General features: G+C 42.4%; 2 protein-coding genes across 5 annotated transcripts in view; both read right to left on the reverse strand.

The window, feature by feature from the left end:
- The window catches only part of LOC107188292 (troponin T-like), an 18099-nt gene extending 11969 nt beyond the window's left edge, over nucleotides 1–6130 (reverse strand). Inside the window, exons 1-2 of one of the 4 annotated variants that reach the window (XM_015576563.1) lie at nucleotides 6030–6130; nucleotides 3630–3675 (exon numbers count right to left, since the gene is read on the reverse strand). In XM_015576563.1, the coding sequence (XP_015432049.1) occupies nucleotides 3630–3655 (26 nt within the window). In that variant the 5' untranslated portion in view covers nucleotides 3656–3675; nucleotides 6030–6130. Of the gene's footprint in view, nucleotides 1–3629; nucleotides 3676–4178; nucleotides 4317–5814; nucleotides 5889–5976; nucleotides 5995–6029 lie in introns of those variants that run through there. The other 3 variants (XM_015576565.1, XM_015576564.1, XM_015576562.1) reach the window with 3 other exon arrangements.
- Nucleotides 6131–11097: 4967 nt separating this feature from the next.
- On the reverse strand, nucleotides 11098–12086 carry LOC107188217 (U11/U12 small nuclear ribonucleoprotein 35 kDa protein-like). Its single transcript, XM_015576473.1, has 4 exons — nucleotides 11976–12086; nucleotides 11564–11779; nucleotides 11285–11498; nucleotides 11098–11204 (listed from the first exon to the last, which is right to left on the reverse strand). Exons 1-4 carry the CDS (start codon nucleotides 11976–11978, stop codon nucleotides 11098–11100), a joined length of 540 nt encoding a protein of 179 aa, XP_015431959.1. The 5' UTR covers nucleotides 11979–12086.

A 12086-nucleotide genomic window follows, 5' to 3' on the forward strand; every position in this document is an offset into this window, starting at 1 on the left:
CGTGGACCATGGGAACCGACGACTTCGATTCACGGGGGCCACGCGAACAGGAAATATTTCTCGGTGACCGGTTTCCGCGTGAAACGACTCGATATATTTCTTCTCGATGCTCTCGCTAAATCGTTTCGCGGAATGAACCGTCAGTAACCGACCGCCTGGAAGGAAACCGTCGAACGTTTTGTATTTTTCTTGTATAGATGTGTTTGTCGCGAACGAATGACTCGTTTAAACGAATTGATGCGCGTTCTCCTCACGGTCCCCGTGGATAGCAACACGGTCCACGATTGAAGGACAGACTTCCCTTCCAGCCGGATCGCTTTATGACGTTGGCGAATTAATATATATAAGTAGACATTCGGAGACACGGCGCCGTTCGTCTGCTCTATTTTTGTGAGAGAGGCACGACTGTTCTAATTTTAACGGTTGGTTCGAGAGAGAGAGAGATCGCTCTAGACTGCGCAACGTAATTTTTCACGAGCGAGACTCTTGTATGCTCGGAGGATTTAATATGAAAAACGACGAAAGTTGAGAATACTGAAATATCATAACGTCATGTTGAACTTTTTATCGAATTGTCTCAGTATTATAGTATAAAAATCAGGGGTTGAAACCGTAGTGAAAATAGCTGTTCCAAATTGTTATATATCGATTCTTACTCAAACAGGTATGAAGAACTTTTATTTTGAATAAGTGTTATAACAAACCGAAATTTCCGTCTGTTCTTCTAGAACCGTTTTTTCTTCGGGTCTATATTAGTGACGGTTACAATTGTAATAATATTCATTCTTACATCGGTTCTATGTTAATTTTTAAAGTAATTTTCATCAAATATACGTATGTAAAAAAATATGTCAGGGAAAGGTCTAATCTATTACACCATCAATTGCCTATGGCTTAATTAATGGAATATTAATGATAAGTTTAAATTATAGTAAAAATGAAGAATGAAAATCAGCGTTAATTACAATGTTATTATTATTATTAGTTTACGTTCTTCTTTCTCGTGTATTTTTGTTTTCCTTAACTTTGTTGTATGTATGTTTATTTTTAAAATACTGATATCTATGAAGTAAATAAAAAACCGATGCAAAACCCAAATGTAACCGATATAAAAATGGATACTATTAAAACTGTGACCGTATCCAGCACAGAACTGAAATAAAATCGATATGAGAACTGCAAAAATAACAGTTCTAGAATAGAATCCGAAATCAATATAGATGGAAATTTCGGTTCTGCATAACTGTTACAGAAAATAACTGTTCTGTGAAACTGTTCCAAGGACCGAAATCGGTATTATAACAGTTTACAACCCCTGAATTAAGATTATTAATATAAGTCTTATGTTCAGTATAATCGAAGGATTCCCTGATTCTGGGACCCATGGATAATGTTCCCTCACAGGACGATCTATCATTCGCGTCAAATAAGAGTACGTCGCTTCAGAAATAAAGAAAGATTCTTTTCTGCCAATATAAACCAGTATCCAAGACGGGCAACCGAAAAGACACAGCAACGCCAACCGGCGGCGCGTCCTATTTTCGTAAAAACGAGCGTTGCCGTTCTAATTCTAACCGGGCTTCGTACTTGGTGAGTGTAGTGTTTTAATGTCTATCGGTGGGCGGTGTGCCTGCCCGTTGAACACCAAAGTTGCACAAGTATTCGCGCTCGGGACACACACAATTATTGGCGGCTGAATGACGCGGCGACACCCGATAATGATAGACACGCGACGAGATATCGTCACCAAAAATTGCTGTAACATATTCCCTTCGTTATTATTAGAAACCGATTACGTGCATCCATAGAGAAAATATACAAGTGTCACGATCGAATAATCAAACGAATTTGAAGTTGTGGGTGGGTCACAGAAACGGATTTCCCTCGATTTGATACCCGTCGATGAATAGAACGATCTTTCTCTCTCGCACGAAGTCTGAGATAGACAGTTGAAAGGCTGATTTCCAAAGGGGGAGCCGTCTCGATCGTCGAAAGGCGGAATCGAAGAACGATCACAGTGCGAGAAACGACACGAAAAATGTCTCTCGGGCGTCTATCTAGCCCGAGAGACCGGTAGCTCCCGAACTGGAGGTCTAGAACCCGAGATCCGTTAAAGAAAACGAGAAAAACTGGACTCCGCGGTGAATCGCCGCGATGGTAGCGGTCATCTAAACGCAGACAAGCCTCTGGAACTTACTTCCTGGAATGAGAAAGAAAACGAGAAAACGATGGACGTTAGTCGTGTGCGTCACAGGACTGGGGGGGGGGGGGGGTTTTTAGAATTAACGGCGAACACTTACGTTTCCTCGACCACCTCCTCCTCGCTGCTGCAAAAGAGAAAATGGAAAAAGAACAATTGTTAGTGAATGGACACGGGTGAACATACGAGACCATTAATCAAATGAAATAATAGATATATAAGAGAACGATAAATGGGGTTGGGGGGGGGGGGGGGGTTTTAAAAATTGCCAACGCTAAAAAAAACACTTCTCCCGTGATATCGAACCATTCGATACCTCAAATTCAAGGTTTTAAATATCCACCTCGCGTTAATATTCGTGAAAGTTCACAGCTTCTAAATAAGGAACACGCCGACGAGACGTAATATAGGCATATCGCCGTGGAAAGATTTGATTTATCTCGACATTTTTGGACTGGTCCGTCCGCCCGAAACTGAATATAGATCCAGGCGGATCCAACCGGATGAATCATCGTGGATATACACACAATGTCCCCCTGTGTCCGTTCCGATATTTTTCGGTCTTCGAAATAGATCGAAATTTGTTTACCCTTCGATCCCTTTTTTTTTCTCCAAACAAACCATTCGATAAAATAATAATAATGATACAATTACCGGAGAGAAGGACGTTTTTAGCGAGCAATCGACAGGGGGGTTGGTATCGTGCAACAGTCACAATTTTGTTCAAGACACGTGGTATCTGGGGGTGGGGGTGGGGGGCTATAGTCTCACAAACAAAACTGGGGGTGGTTTGGGGTGCATCGATAACAAAGTATTAAACGGACTGTTGGGGTGGACACGGTCAGGACACAAAGAGTACGAAGAATTTTTTATCTTACGTTGACGCAATTCGTTTGTTTCTTTTTTCTGTCTAGTATATATATGATTTCGGTGGTGTGAGAACGATCGACTGGGGGGGGGGGGAATCTCGTTTATCCTCGAGTTACATAGAATAATGTCAGGGTCGAGAATTTCGACCAGAAATCTGCGGATTCGCCTGCGAATCGCCGCTAAGAAAGACCAAGGCTTGATTTATCAACGACAGATTTTCTCTGTGACGCTTCGATTGGCTACCGTACTATCTCTTACTTAATGTTACACGTTCGCTGAAATATTCCCCGACATACCCTGCTGCTCGAGCTGCCCGTCTAATGCGGCAACATTTCACGGACAATTTCAACGTCCACTAGGTTCACATTTTTCACGCTACGTCCGACACACGTGCGTGCTCGTCTTATATAACCTTCCGTTTGGGTTTCGAGTTTATCGAAAAATACATCCTCCGAATTGCAATTGTTAGGTGAAATTCGAAGCAGTAAAGAATGTCGAGATTAACGATATTAGATTACACGTTAGAATCGTTCCGGTTGACCGGGTGAGCAATACTTACGAGTATTGGTCCTCGTCGTCAGACATGTTTGCGGGTGGTTAAGGTGCTGCAACACGGAAACAGATCACCGATTAACACAACGTTCTCCAGGAATATCTTACAGATATCCGATTCACACCGATCACGAACGAAACGAACGAAGAACGACCGGGGGAATTATCGTGAAATCGAAACCGATCCTCCCGATCTTCTCGAGAACAATTTTATTATCACGATCGTTCACGTATCACACGATATCACACTGTCGGTCACCGTCGTCCGATTTCCGGGTTAAGAAAAATACCAGGTCACGTGGAGATTTTTCTCGAATAAAAAAGAAACAGAAAGTAGAACAAGTCCCAAACTCCCCGCGATCCGATCGTCTCCCCTCGCTTCGTCCGCGCAGGCGCCACAGGCTGCACTCTTCCCGGTAGTGAAAATTTCAAATAAACAAGCCGCGTGGAGAACGAAAGACAAAAGTGGCGGGGGGGGGGGAGGGGGGAGGGAGCGATGAGGGGTGGTGGTGGTAGAGGGTGGGCTGTGCCGGGGCCCCGGAGCATAAAATCGAACCTTGCGGGGCGCGAGAAAGAAGAAGCTAGAAAAGAAAGGAAGTCGAAGGGGCGAGACGATGCACTGGTTGCAAAGGTAATCCGATATTCTGAGACGAGAAAGAGAGTGCCAGTTTGCTAACCCTGGCCGCAAGCTCGGCGTCGCAAGCTCTATAAGGAGCCATCCCCCTTCTCTTCCTCGTCGCTCTAATTTTAGAAAACCGACTCTCTACACCTCTCTCCCTCGCTCTCTTCCTTCGTTCATCTAGCCTTCTCTCTTATCTTTCTCTCCCTTCCTCTCCCTCTCTTCCCCTTTTTCTCTGTATATCGACTCCCTCGCTCTCTATGGCAGCTCCTCCGCCTCCTCTTCGATCACGTCTTCGTCACCGTTGTCGTCACCGAACTTTCCGATCGTTTCCTTGTCCCCAACGGAGAGAAATCGAACTCCACAACTTCGACCATCCTTTTTTTCGTCGAATCGACAGGACTAATTCTCCCCCTTCTTCACCAGTTCGCGCGGAATGATTCGTTTGGAATGAAATTCGTACGGAATAAAAGTTCGTTAAACCGGGCCTGTTCGAAGGCGGAAGTCCTCGAGTTCGAAGGACCGTTTCTCTACTTCGAAAATGTAATTTCAGGATTCCCGTGTGGTGATACCATGCACGATATACGACACGCAACATGGAAGAAGGAAGGGCATTACATAATTACGTGCGTCAGAATGTCAAGAAACGGGATATCCGATCTTTACGGTTAAACACGCGCGCGGCGCCAAAGCGATTCGTGTCTATTATCGGTAGCGCCCTGAACCGCCATATTTAGAAGCTTCGAAGGCATTTCCATTCTGTGCATCCCGACCTGTTAGTGTTCACATTGCCCTAAAATTCCCCACAAAAGCGTATGGCGATATCATTTACCATTTACGATCCAAAGACACAAAAGTGATTCTTCGCTTGTTAAGCATTTAAAATATTCTTTCTCACCGTTCTGCTCCGCGATATCATCGAAACTGATACCCGTTTACCGCAACAAACTCGTCCCAAACTTCTCGAAGACCGTAACATTCCCCGAAACGATTAATGCATCACATGTCGCGGAAAAGCGTGCGCTGTAGCAAAAGGTACCCAAAGACGGGACGAAACTCCTCCGTGGGTAAGTTTGGGAGCGCATAGTTCAAGCTTCCCCCGCGGAAATTAATCCGATCCCTCGCGCGAGGTTCACCCCAATCGACCTCCGAAGTTTCACCTGGTGGTCAGAGTCCGATCTCTCCGGGAACAGTTTCAGTAGACAAATCCGTGGTATGGTCAGACACCTCTCGGTATTTCCGCTAGGGCACCTTAAATCCTTCCGTAACCAGTTATCAGCGTCCATTTTGCACAATCCTTGTTCCTTATCCCTTTATTACGAGTATACTCATTCTGGTATCCTCGCGACAAAACACGGCCCTCGATATCTGATCAGCGCCCCAAATCTCCAGGAATACGTTTTCACACTTGCACACTTCCGTCCCGTTTTCTGGAGGCCCCGAAATCTCGGAACTGAGTTGTTTCACGACGAACGGCGACGAAGACGACGGAGAAGAGGAAGCTAGAGACGCACTGACCGATTTTTAACGCTCACTATAAAAGTCGAACCGTAGCAACCACCAAATATTATACCGGTTTAACAACGGACATAGGGTACACCGATGGTGTCCACGATCTGGTTATCACTGAATATAAGTGTCCCGATCCGCGTTGTGTCGTTCTAGCCGAATGTAAAACCAACGTGTATACTCTCGAATTGTAGCACAATTTGATAATTAATAGTTGGAAACTTACACTCGAACGGTGTCAATGTGTCGGCTAAACAGATGCTTGAAACAGGCACGCACGGAAGAAGAGCTTTTGCTGGTGGAATGTGGAGTCCGCGACAGCTCGAGCGGCTCTGAAGTCCTGTGGGCTCAGTCTGGACAGCACCAAGACTCGGATAGATGCCTACCCGGCAAAGGGGCCGACTCGGATCCCGCCGCTCCGTTTCGTCCGCGTTTCCTATTAATAGCAGAGCGGATCCACCACGTCCGTGGGGCGCGAGCGTGATACGATCCTGGCACCGCTACTATTTTCGTCTCCTTCTTGGATCCCCGTTGCGGGATCTGCCCAGTGGCTTTTTTCCCGTGGACCCCTTTTTCGCCTGTTCGCCGCCCCCGCGTGACCGCCGGTCCGCCACGAATCATCGATGAGAACGACAGAATTGGGTAGGGATAGCCGAATATTCGAATACCTTGATTAGGAGCTTGAACGGCGACACAACTACGCGGTGACTTTGTCGTGTGATTTCTGAAACGGGCGGCAGGCGCGCCTTAATATTTAATAAATGATCCATTGATATCTATACAATAGAGTTAATTCCTGGAGGAAATGATTTGTGGAATATTGGTCAGAAATAACAGGGACGTGTTGTGGATTTTCTTGTTTGGGAATCGTTTTGTAGCGGCACTGTGTCGTTTGCAGCTATATATCGTTGTTCTAGTTCTTAATTGGTCTATCTCCACCTGTTTCTAAACTGAGAAAAGTGAGGCTAAAGCTTACGAAGTTTAATATTATTGAAGCAGGAAAGTAGTGAAATAATCAAACATGTTATGTACTATAATATTTAACAAAATTTTATCTCATTATCATAATGTTATTATTTGGAGATAGAACCATTAAGAAAGGTGTCGTAATATTTATGAGCGGTAGTATATGTACTTTAAAGAGTAATTTATTATATATAATAGATTCTTGTGTACAAAGTTTAGGATTGAATTCAATGCCTTGCCTCGATCAAGCGGTGGTGCGTCAGAACTTGTCCAAAGTGGTGTCGATCACTCCTCCGGCTCGATGGTAGAGAATGGTTTCAGGGGATATTGGGGGATGATGATGAGAAAAGCTGTTAGCTACCCTATTATTTTCCTCGTTTATCGTATATCCCGGCGGATCGTCGGTTTTCGATAACAGGCGTTAACTTTTCGACGAGTTCGGGTAATTTAGAGGAGCCATGTATCTTTCAACACACTTAGGACCACTTCTAGCCGACGAAGATTATTCTGTATCTTATACGCGCGCGGTGGCGAAACGTTGGGCGAAGGCTCATGAATACTCACCGACTTCTGTAATAGTTCAATTAGTTTCACGAACTTTCGTCGGTCGGAGTTAATTGGTCTACTTAGATCATACACACTAATTGAATTACTTCGGATCTTCCGCGGGATTATTAAACCCGGTGTAACAACTCGCTCGTGCTGGGATTGCACCCGTGGTTCACGCGTCAACATTTTCTCGCGCAGATTTCCGTCGCATCGTTTGGAACTTCGCAACACTCTGCGTGGCATAATTATAAAACCACCCTGAAATTTTCGAACCTTCTGTATTGTGGTTAAAATAAAAACAAACCACTTTTTTTCTAAGGAACATAATCTATCCTCCTCTGAAGAAACATTAGTTGTCGACACAATTTCAGACATGGCATACTTGGTTCGTTTTTATGTTAACCACAATACATAGGAATTGAAAATTTTAGGGTGGTTTTATAATCCACTATTTTTTATAAAATTCTATGTTTTCTCGAAAAGAAAACTCAAGCATTTATGCTACATTAGGGATATCTCTTATTTGCCTCCGTCATTCTCGTCACTTTGAGCAAAAATCGGAAAGGTATTCTGAATTTAAATCGTACCACACTCTTACTGCAATTGTAATGAATTATGTAGATGCTAAATCAACACAGTAGTTTCCAAAATATCCCAATATTTCTTCCGTTTCTCGAAAGAAACAAGTCTCCAGATAAGTGGAGACTCGAGCTAAATTTCCCCAATTAGATAAGAGCTTTATGTAGTCCAGGAGTGTAATTTTAACTACTCGGAAATAGCAGTTTATTCGTAAGTGTATCGGGCCACTCGCGAACCTTTTCACATTTCCCCTTTCGCCTCTCACTTCCGGCGTGCATTCCGCGATGGAAGAAGGGAAATGGTGATATATTTTTAACGTTCGGGTGGAAAATCTCGAGACCCGTGGTTGCGGTCACGCCGACGGACGAGAGGCGGAAATTGCAGCGAATTAAAAACCGTTTCACAAATGTCGTTCAACGGTGCGGTCCATATATCGCAAGAACCCTCGGAATTTCAACCCTCCTCTTTCGTCTTCAGGAATATCCTCTCCGCTGCCCGAAGAGGGTGCAGTATGTTCCGAGAAAAGCTTCGCAAAATATCCGTCTTATCTGCGATAAGAAGCCCCATCTCTCCTGTAAACCGTAAAGATGAAATCTCAGACGTGTCATCTATTTACAATAGAATCTTGTGATAAAAAATAGAGGATGCTACAAAATAACGAAATTTTTATAATATCTCTCGATTCTAAAGCAATCATTCTAATAACCAGAATGATGGAAAATCTTCAAAACCTAACGATCACGGCACACCTAATATTGTATTTATCTCTTTCCATAAAATAAATTACCGAAACGACTCAGCCGGTTTGAATATAAAAACAGAACCCGTAAAATGCCTCGTAAATAATTACATAACACCCAGAACCACTAAAAGAGTTAAATACCCCTGTTGCAGCGGCGCGATCACAGGGTTAATGCTCGATCCACATCAAAATAACTCTATCCCTCCGCCCCTTTCGCCGTTACCGAAACCACTTGTCCTTTACCTCCAAAACGCTAACAATTTCTACTACGTCCGGTTCGAATACATTCCAGCGGGTGTAGCAGAGTAACCCTATAATGAATGAAACCGCGAATATCCCTAAACAAGGAGATCACCACGGGTCCTTTTGCAAATTCTAGCCTCTTATTTTATTTCATTCTAATTGTTTCCATTTCATACAGATAACACTGAACCGCGAAAATATCACGTATCGTCGGTAAGGGGACTTTGGAACATTCCCTCAGGCCTACCACACTCGTGGAATTCAATATCAAAGAAAAAATCCCTAGACAATCCGTTCCCCGTGCAATCGCGCCGAGTGGTTCTTCCTCCGTGTTCTATTAGCGCATTCGGTAGCTGTGTCCGTGAATAAAAAAAGGCACAACCGGCCCGTTGTTTTGTGAAAACGGGAGCAGCGTCCGAGATGTACCAAAACGAAATAGGAGCCGCGATAAACGAATGTGGGTTGGCCCTCCGAGCGGGGACCTTGGCGTGGCCGACGACGGCGGCGGGAGATCGAGGAAGGAGGCTACCTTATCAGAGGTAGCCTGGAGGCTCAATGTTCGGCCGCGTGGTCGACGTCGGGCCACGAGGCGGCTCCTTATATGGAGGGGGTCCCCGATAGAGAGAGGGCGCCGCGACGCTCGAGTATAAAGTTCCACGACGCCGACGCCGTCGGTTCACAACGCGCCAGAAGACTCGTCTCCTTGGCTTTCCGTTGATCCACCCGTGATCGGTGATTAATTGCCTATCGCGTTTCTTCGCACACGGGGAAACTTTTCAACGCCCACGCGACGCGACCATGGGGATATAGTTTGGGGACTTTCGTTTTACGCACGTGATGCCTGCTTTTCGAAATCGAACCGAGGGACAATGGGGATAGTGTGTCGGACACGTTTATTATCGAATTGTCGGAAAGATCGCATCGAGACAACGAATTTTACTTCTGATTTTATTTTTATTTAATATTTTATTAATATTGCTTCAGAGAATTCTTTTGATAAATCTTGACTTATACGTTTTCAATTTTTAATAAAAAGACGGAGTTTGTCTCGGTGAACATTTTGTGGGCGCAGGATACATGGCAGTCAAAGGGGTACCATTCGATTGTTCTACTGTTCGGCAGGAAACTCGAAAGACAACAGTGAACTTGATTCGATGTACCTATGTAATGTTAGAACGATCAGAATGGAACGAGGTCCAGTTAATGAAATCAAGCTAGTTATGGTATTCCTTTATGTATCGTTATTACCCCGTTGAAAGTCATTAACCACTAATGCGTTAATTAATTTCGGGAAAAACGAGTTAAATAGTTAACCAGGCTTGCGGAAATAGCCTGCGATCTTGGGTATCTGAAAATGGTTTTAGTAAATAAATTAACGAGGTTTTCTAGCCAGGTGGAATTACAAGATTATTAATTACAAATTATTTTTGCAATATAAATATTTAAATTTTGTTAATTTATAGTCTTTATTTTACATTTGTAATATATACTGCTGTTCTTCTAATACAATGAAGGATTTTACTTAGGTGTCTTTCCTTGAAGATTCTTTAATAGGAATAGTTGGAACATGTAATCGAAAACCTACACTTTATTTCGGAAAATTAGTTTTTTATTGTGAACGTATTTTGTAAATATAGAAAGCGAACGCGGGGAAATAACTCACGAAGGGGATTTGGCACCGGTCAGGATTTACGCAATGCGAGAAAAAAATACATTTTTCTGAGTGACATCAGTGACGGAAACTCTAGAACGTGTGCATCAATAAAGTTCAAATATAACCCAGGTTCGATACTGGATTGAAAAAGAACTGAAATACTTTTTTTTACCGATAGAGTTTCTCGCGAAGCCTTTGATAAATGTGAAAAAGAATATTTCATCGGATTTAAAAAAATTGTTTCACTTCAAAATAGTATGCGTTACAGGTTGTTTAAGTACTTATAAAAAATATAGGAAACTGTTTTTGTTGCAATACGAACATTGCAAATAAGAGACGAAAATGCACTATCAAATCTCTGTTTCATAATATGTATTACAAACGTTACTCCCAATGAGCATAAGGGACACCTGAGAAATCCAGGTCCCGAATATTTGTATTGGATCGCATTCAAAACCGAAACAGTTTACAGACTAAATTTTCAGCTAGTACAGATGTGCTACAATAATATTGTTGAGCAGTTCCAAAGGGCCTCATTTTATTCAATTTAAAGTACAATAAAATTAAATACTTAAGGAATTAAAAATATAAAAGATACTAAGTACAAAATTATGTTATTTGTGATGTCTGATAATATTGGGCACAATTGGCTTTTTAAATGGTCTGTCCTTTCCACCAAACCTTAGCTGACCTGATTCCTTCTTGCCACCAAAACCACCACCTACAAAAGGAAAAGAATCAGAAATATAGTAACTAAGCATATATACCTCAGGCTTTTTAAAATAATTTAATATAATTTACCGAGTCTCCTTGGTTTCCAACCTTTCATGGTACGCCCACACTCATAATCAACAAAGATTCTATAGCCTCTCAAAGTAGCATCCACAGAACGTCTAACAGCCCTCCTAGCTTCATCTTCGTTTCTCATTTCTACGAAACCATAGCCCTCAGATAGGCCAGTTACAACATCTACTATAACTTTCACTGAGAGAACATCTCCGTACCTACAAAAAAACTAAATTTATTGATGCTTAATATATGTGCAATTGTATTGATCTCACAAAGATATAAAATGCATACATCCTTCAAATCGTATTTGGTAATTTTTGGACCAAACCTGGCCACAAACAATGTTCTCTCTGGCTTTGATTTCAATCCATGAGGTGGTTCATAATGTGCCTGGATTGCACGGGTGACAGCTTTGTCGTGTGGCTCTGTATCTGTGCCATCAATACTGCCAGCTTTTAAAGGATCGTATACTTTGGCATATGGACTCCAATGCTGTAAAGTATCATCCTAAAATTCAAACATAATATGAACATTATTATGAAAGCTGAGAATGATCTTAAAAATATAATCTTTAATTGTACTAACCTATTTTTTAAACAATCAAATCATAACTGACAATAAATTGTTACTGTATACTTGAAAATACATTCTACTTTATCTGGAGAATTATTGTTGTTTATGTTAAAAAGTACTGTTTACTTACCATTTTGGTAAAAGTATACAATCTCAACAATTGCTGGTACTAATAATCAGCAGTAATATTAATAATTATAATTTCCGAAATTAAGAAAATAATATGACGTTTCTCGTACGA

This window comes from Dufourea novaeangliae, unplaced genomic scaffold, assembly GCF_001272555.1.
Source record: "Dufourea novaeangliae isolate 0120121106 unplaced genomic scaffold, ASM127255v1 scaffold118, whole genome shotgun sequence".
In the NCBI taxonomy this organism is placed as follows: Eukaryota; Metazoa; Arthropoda; class Insecta; order Hymenoptera; family Halictidae; genus Dufourea; species Dufourea novaeangliae.

Coding starts and splice junctions, on each gene's coding strand:
- LOC107188217 (XM_015576473.1), bottom strand. Junction 11,499..11,563: donor CCAAATACGATTTGAAGGAT/GTATGCATTTTA, acceptor CAATAAATTTAG/TTTTTTTGTAGGTACGGAGA. Junction 11,205..11,284: donor TTGGAAACCAAGGAGACTCG/GTAAATTATATT, acceptor TTCCTTTTGTAG/GTGGTGGTTTTGGTGGCAAG.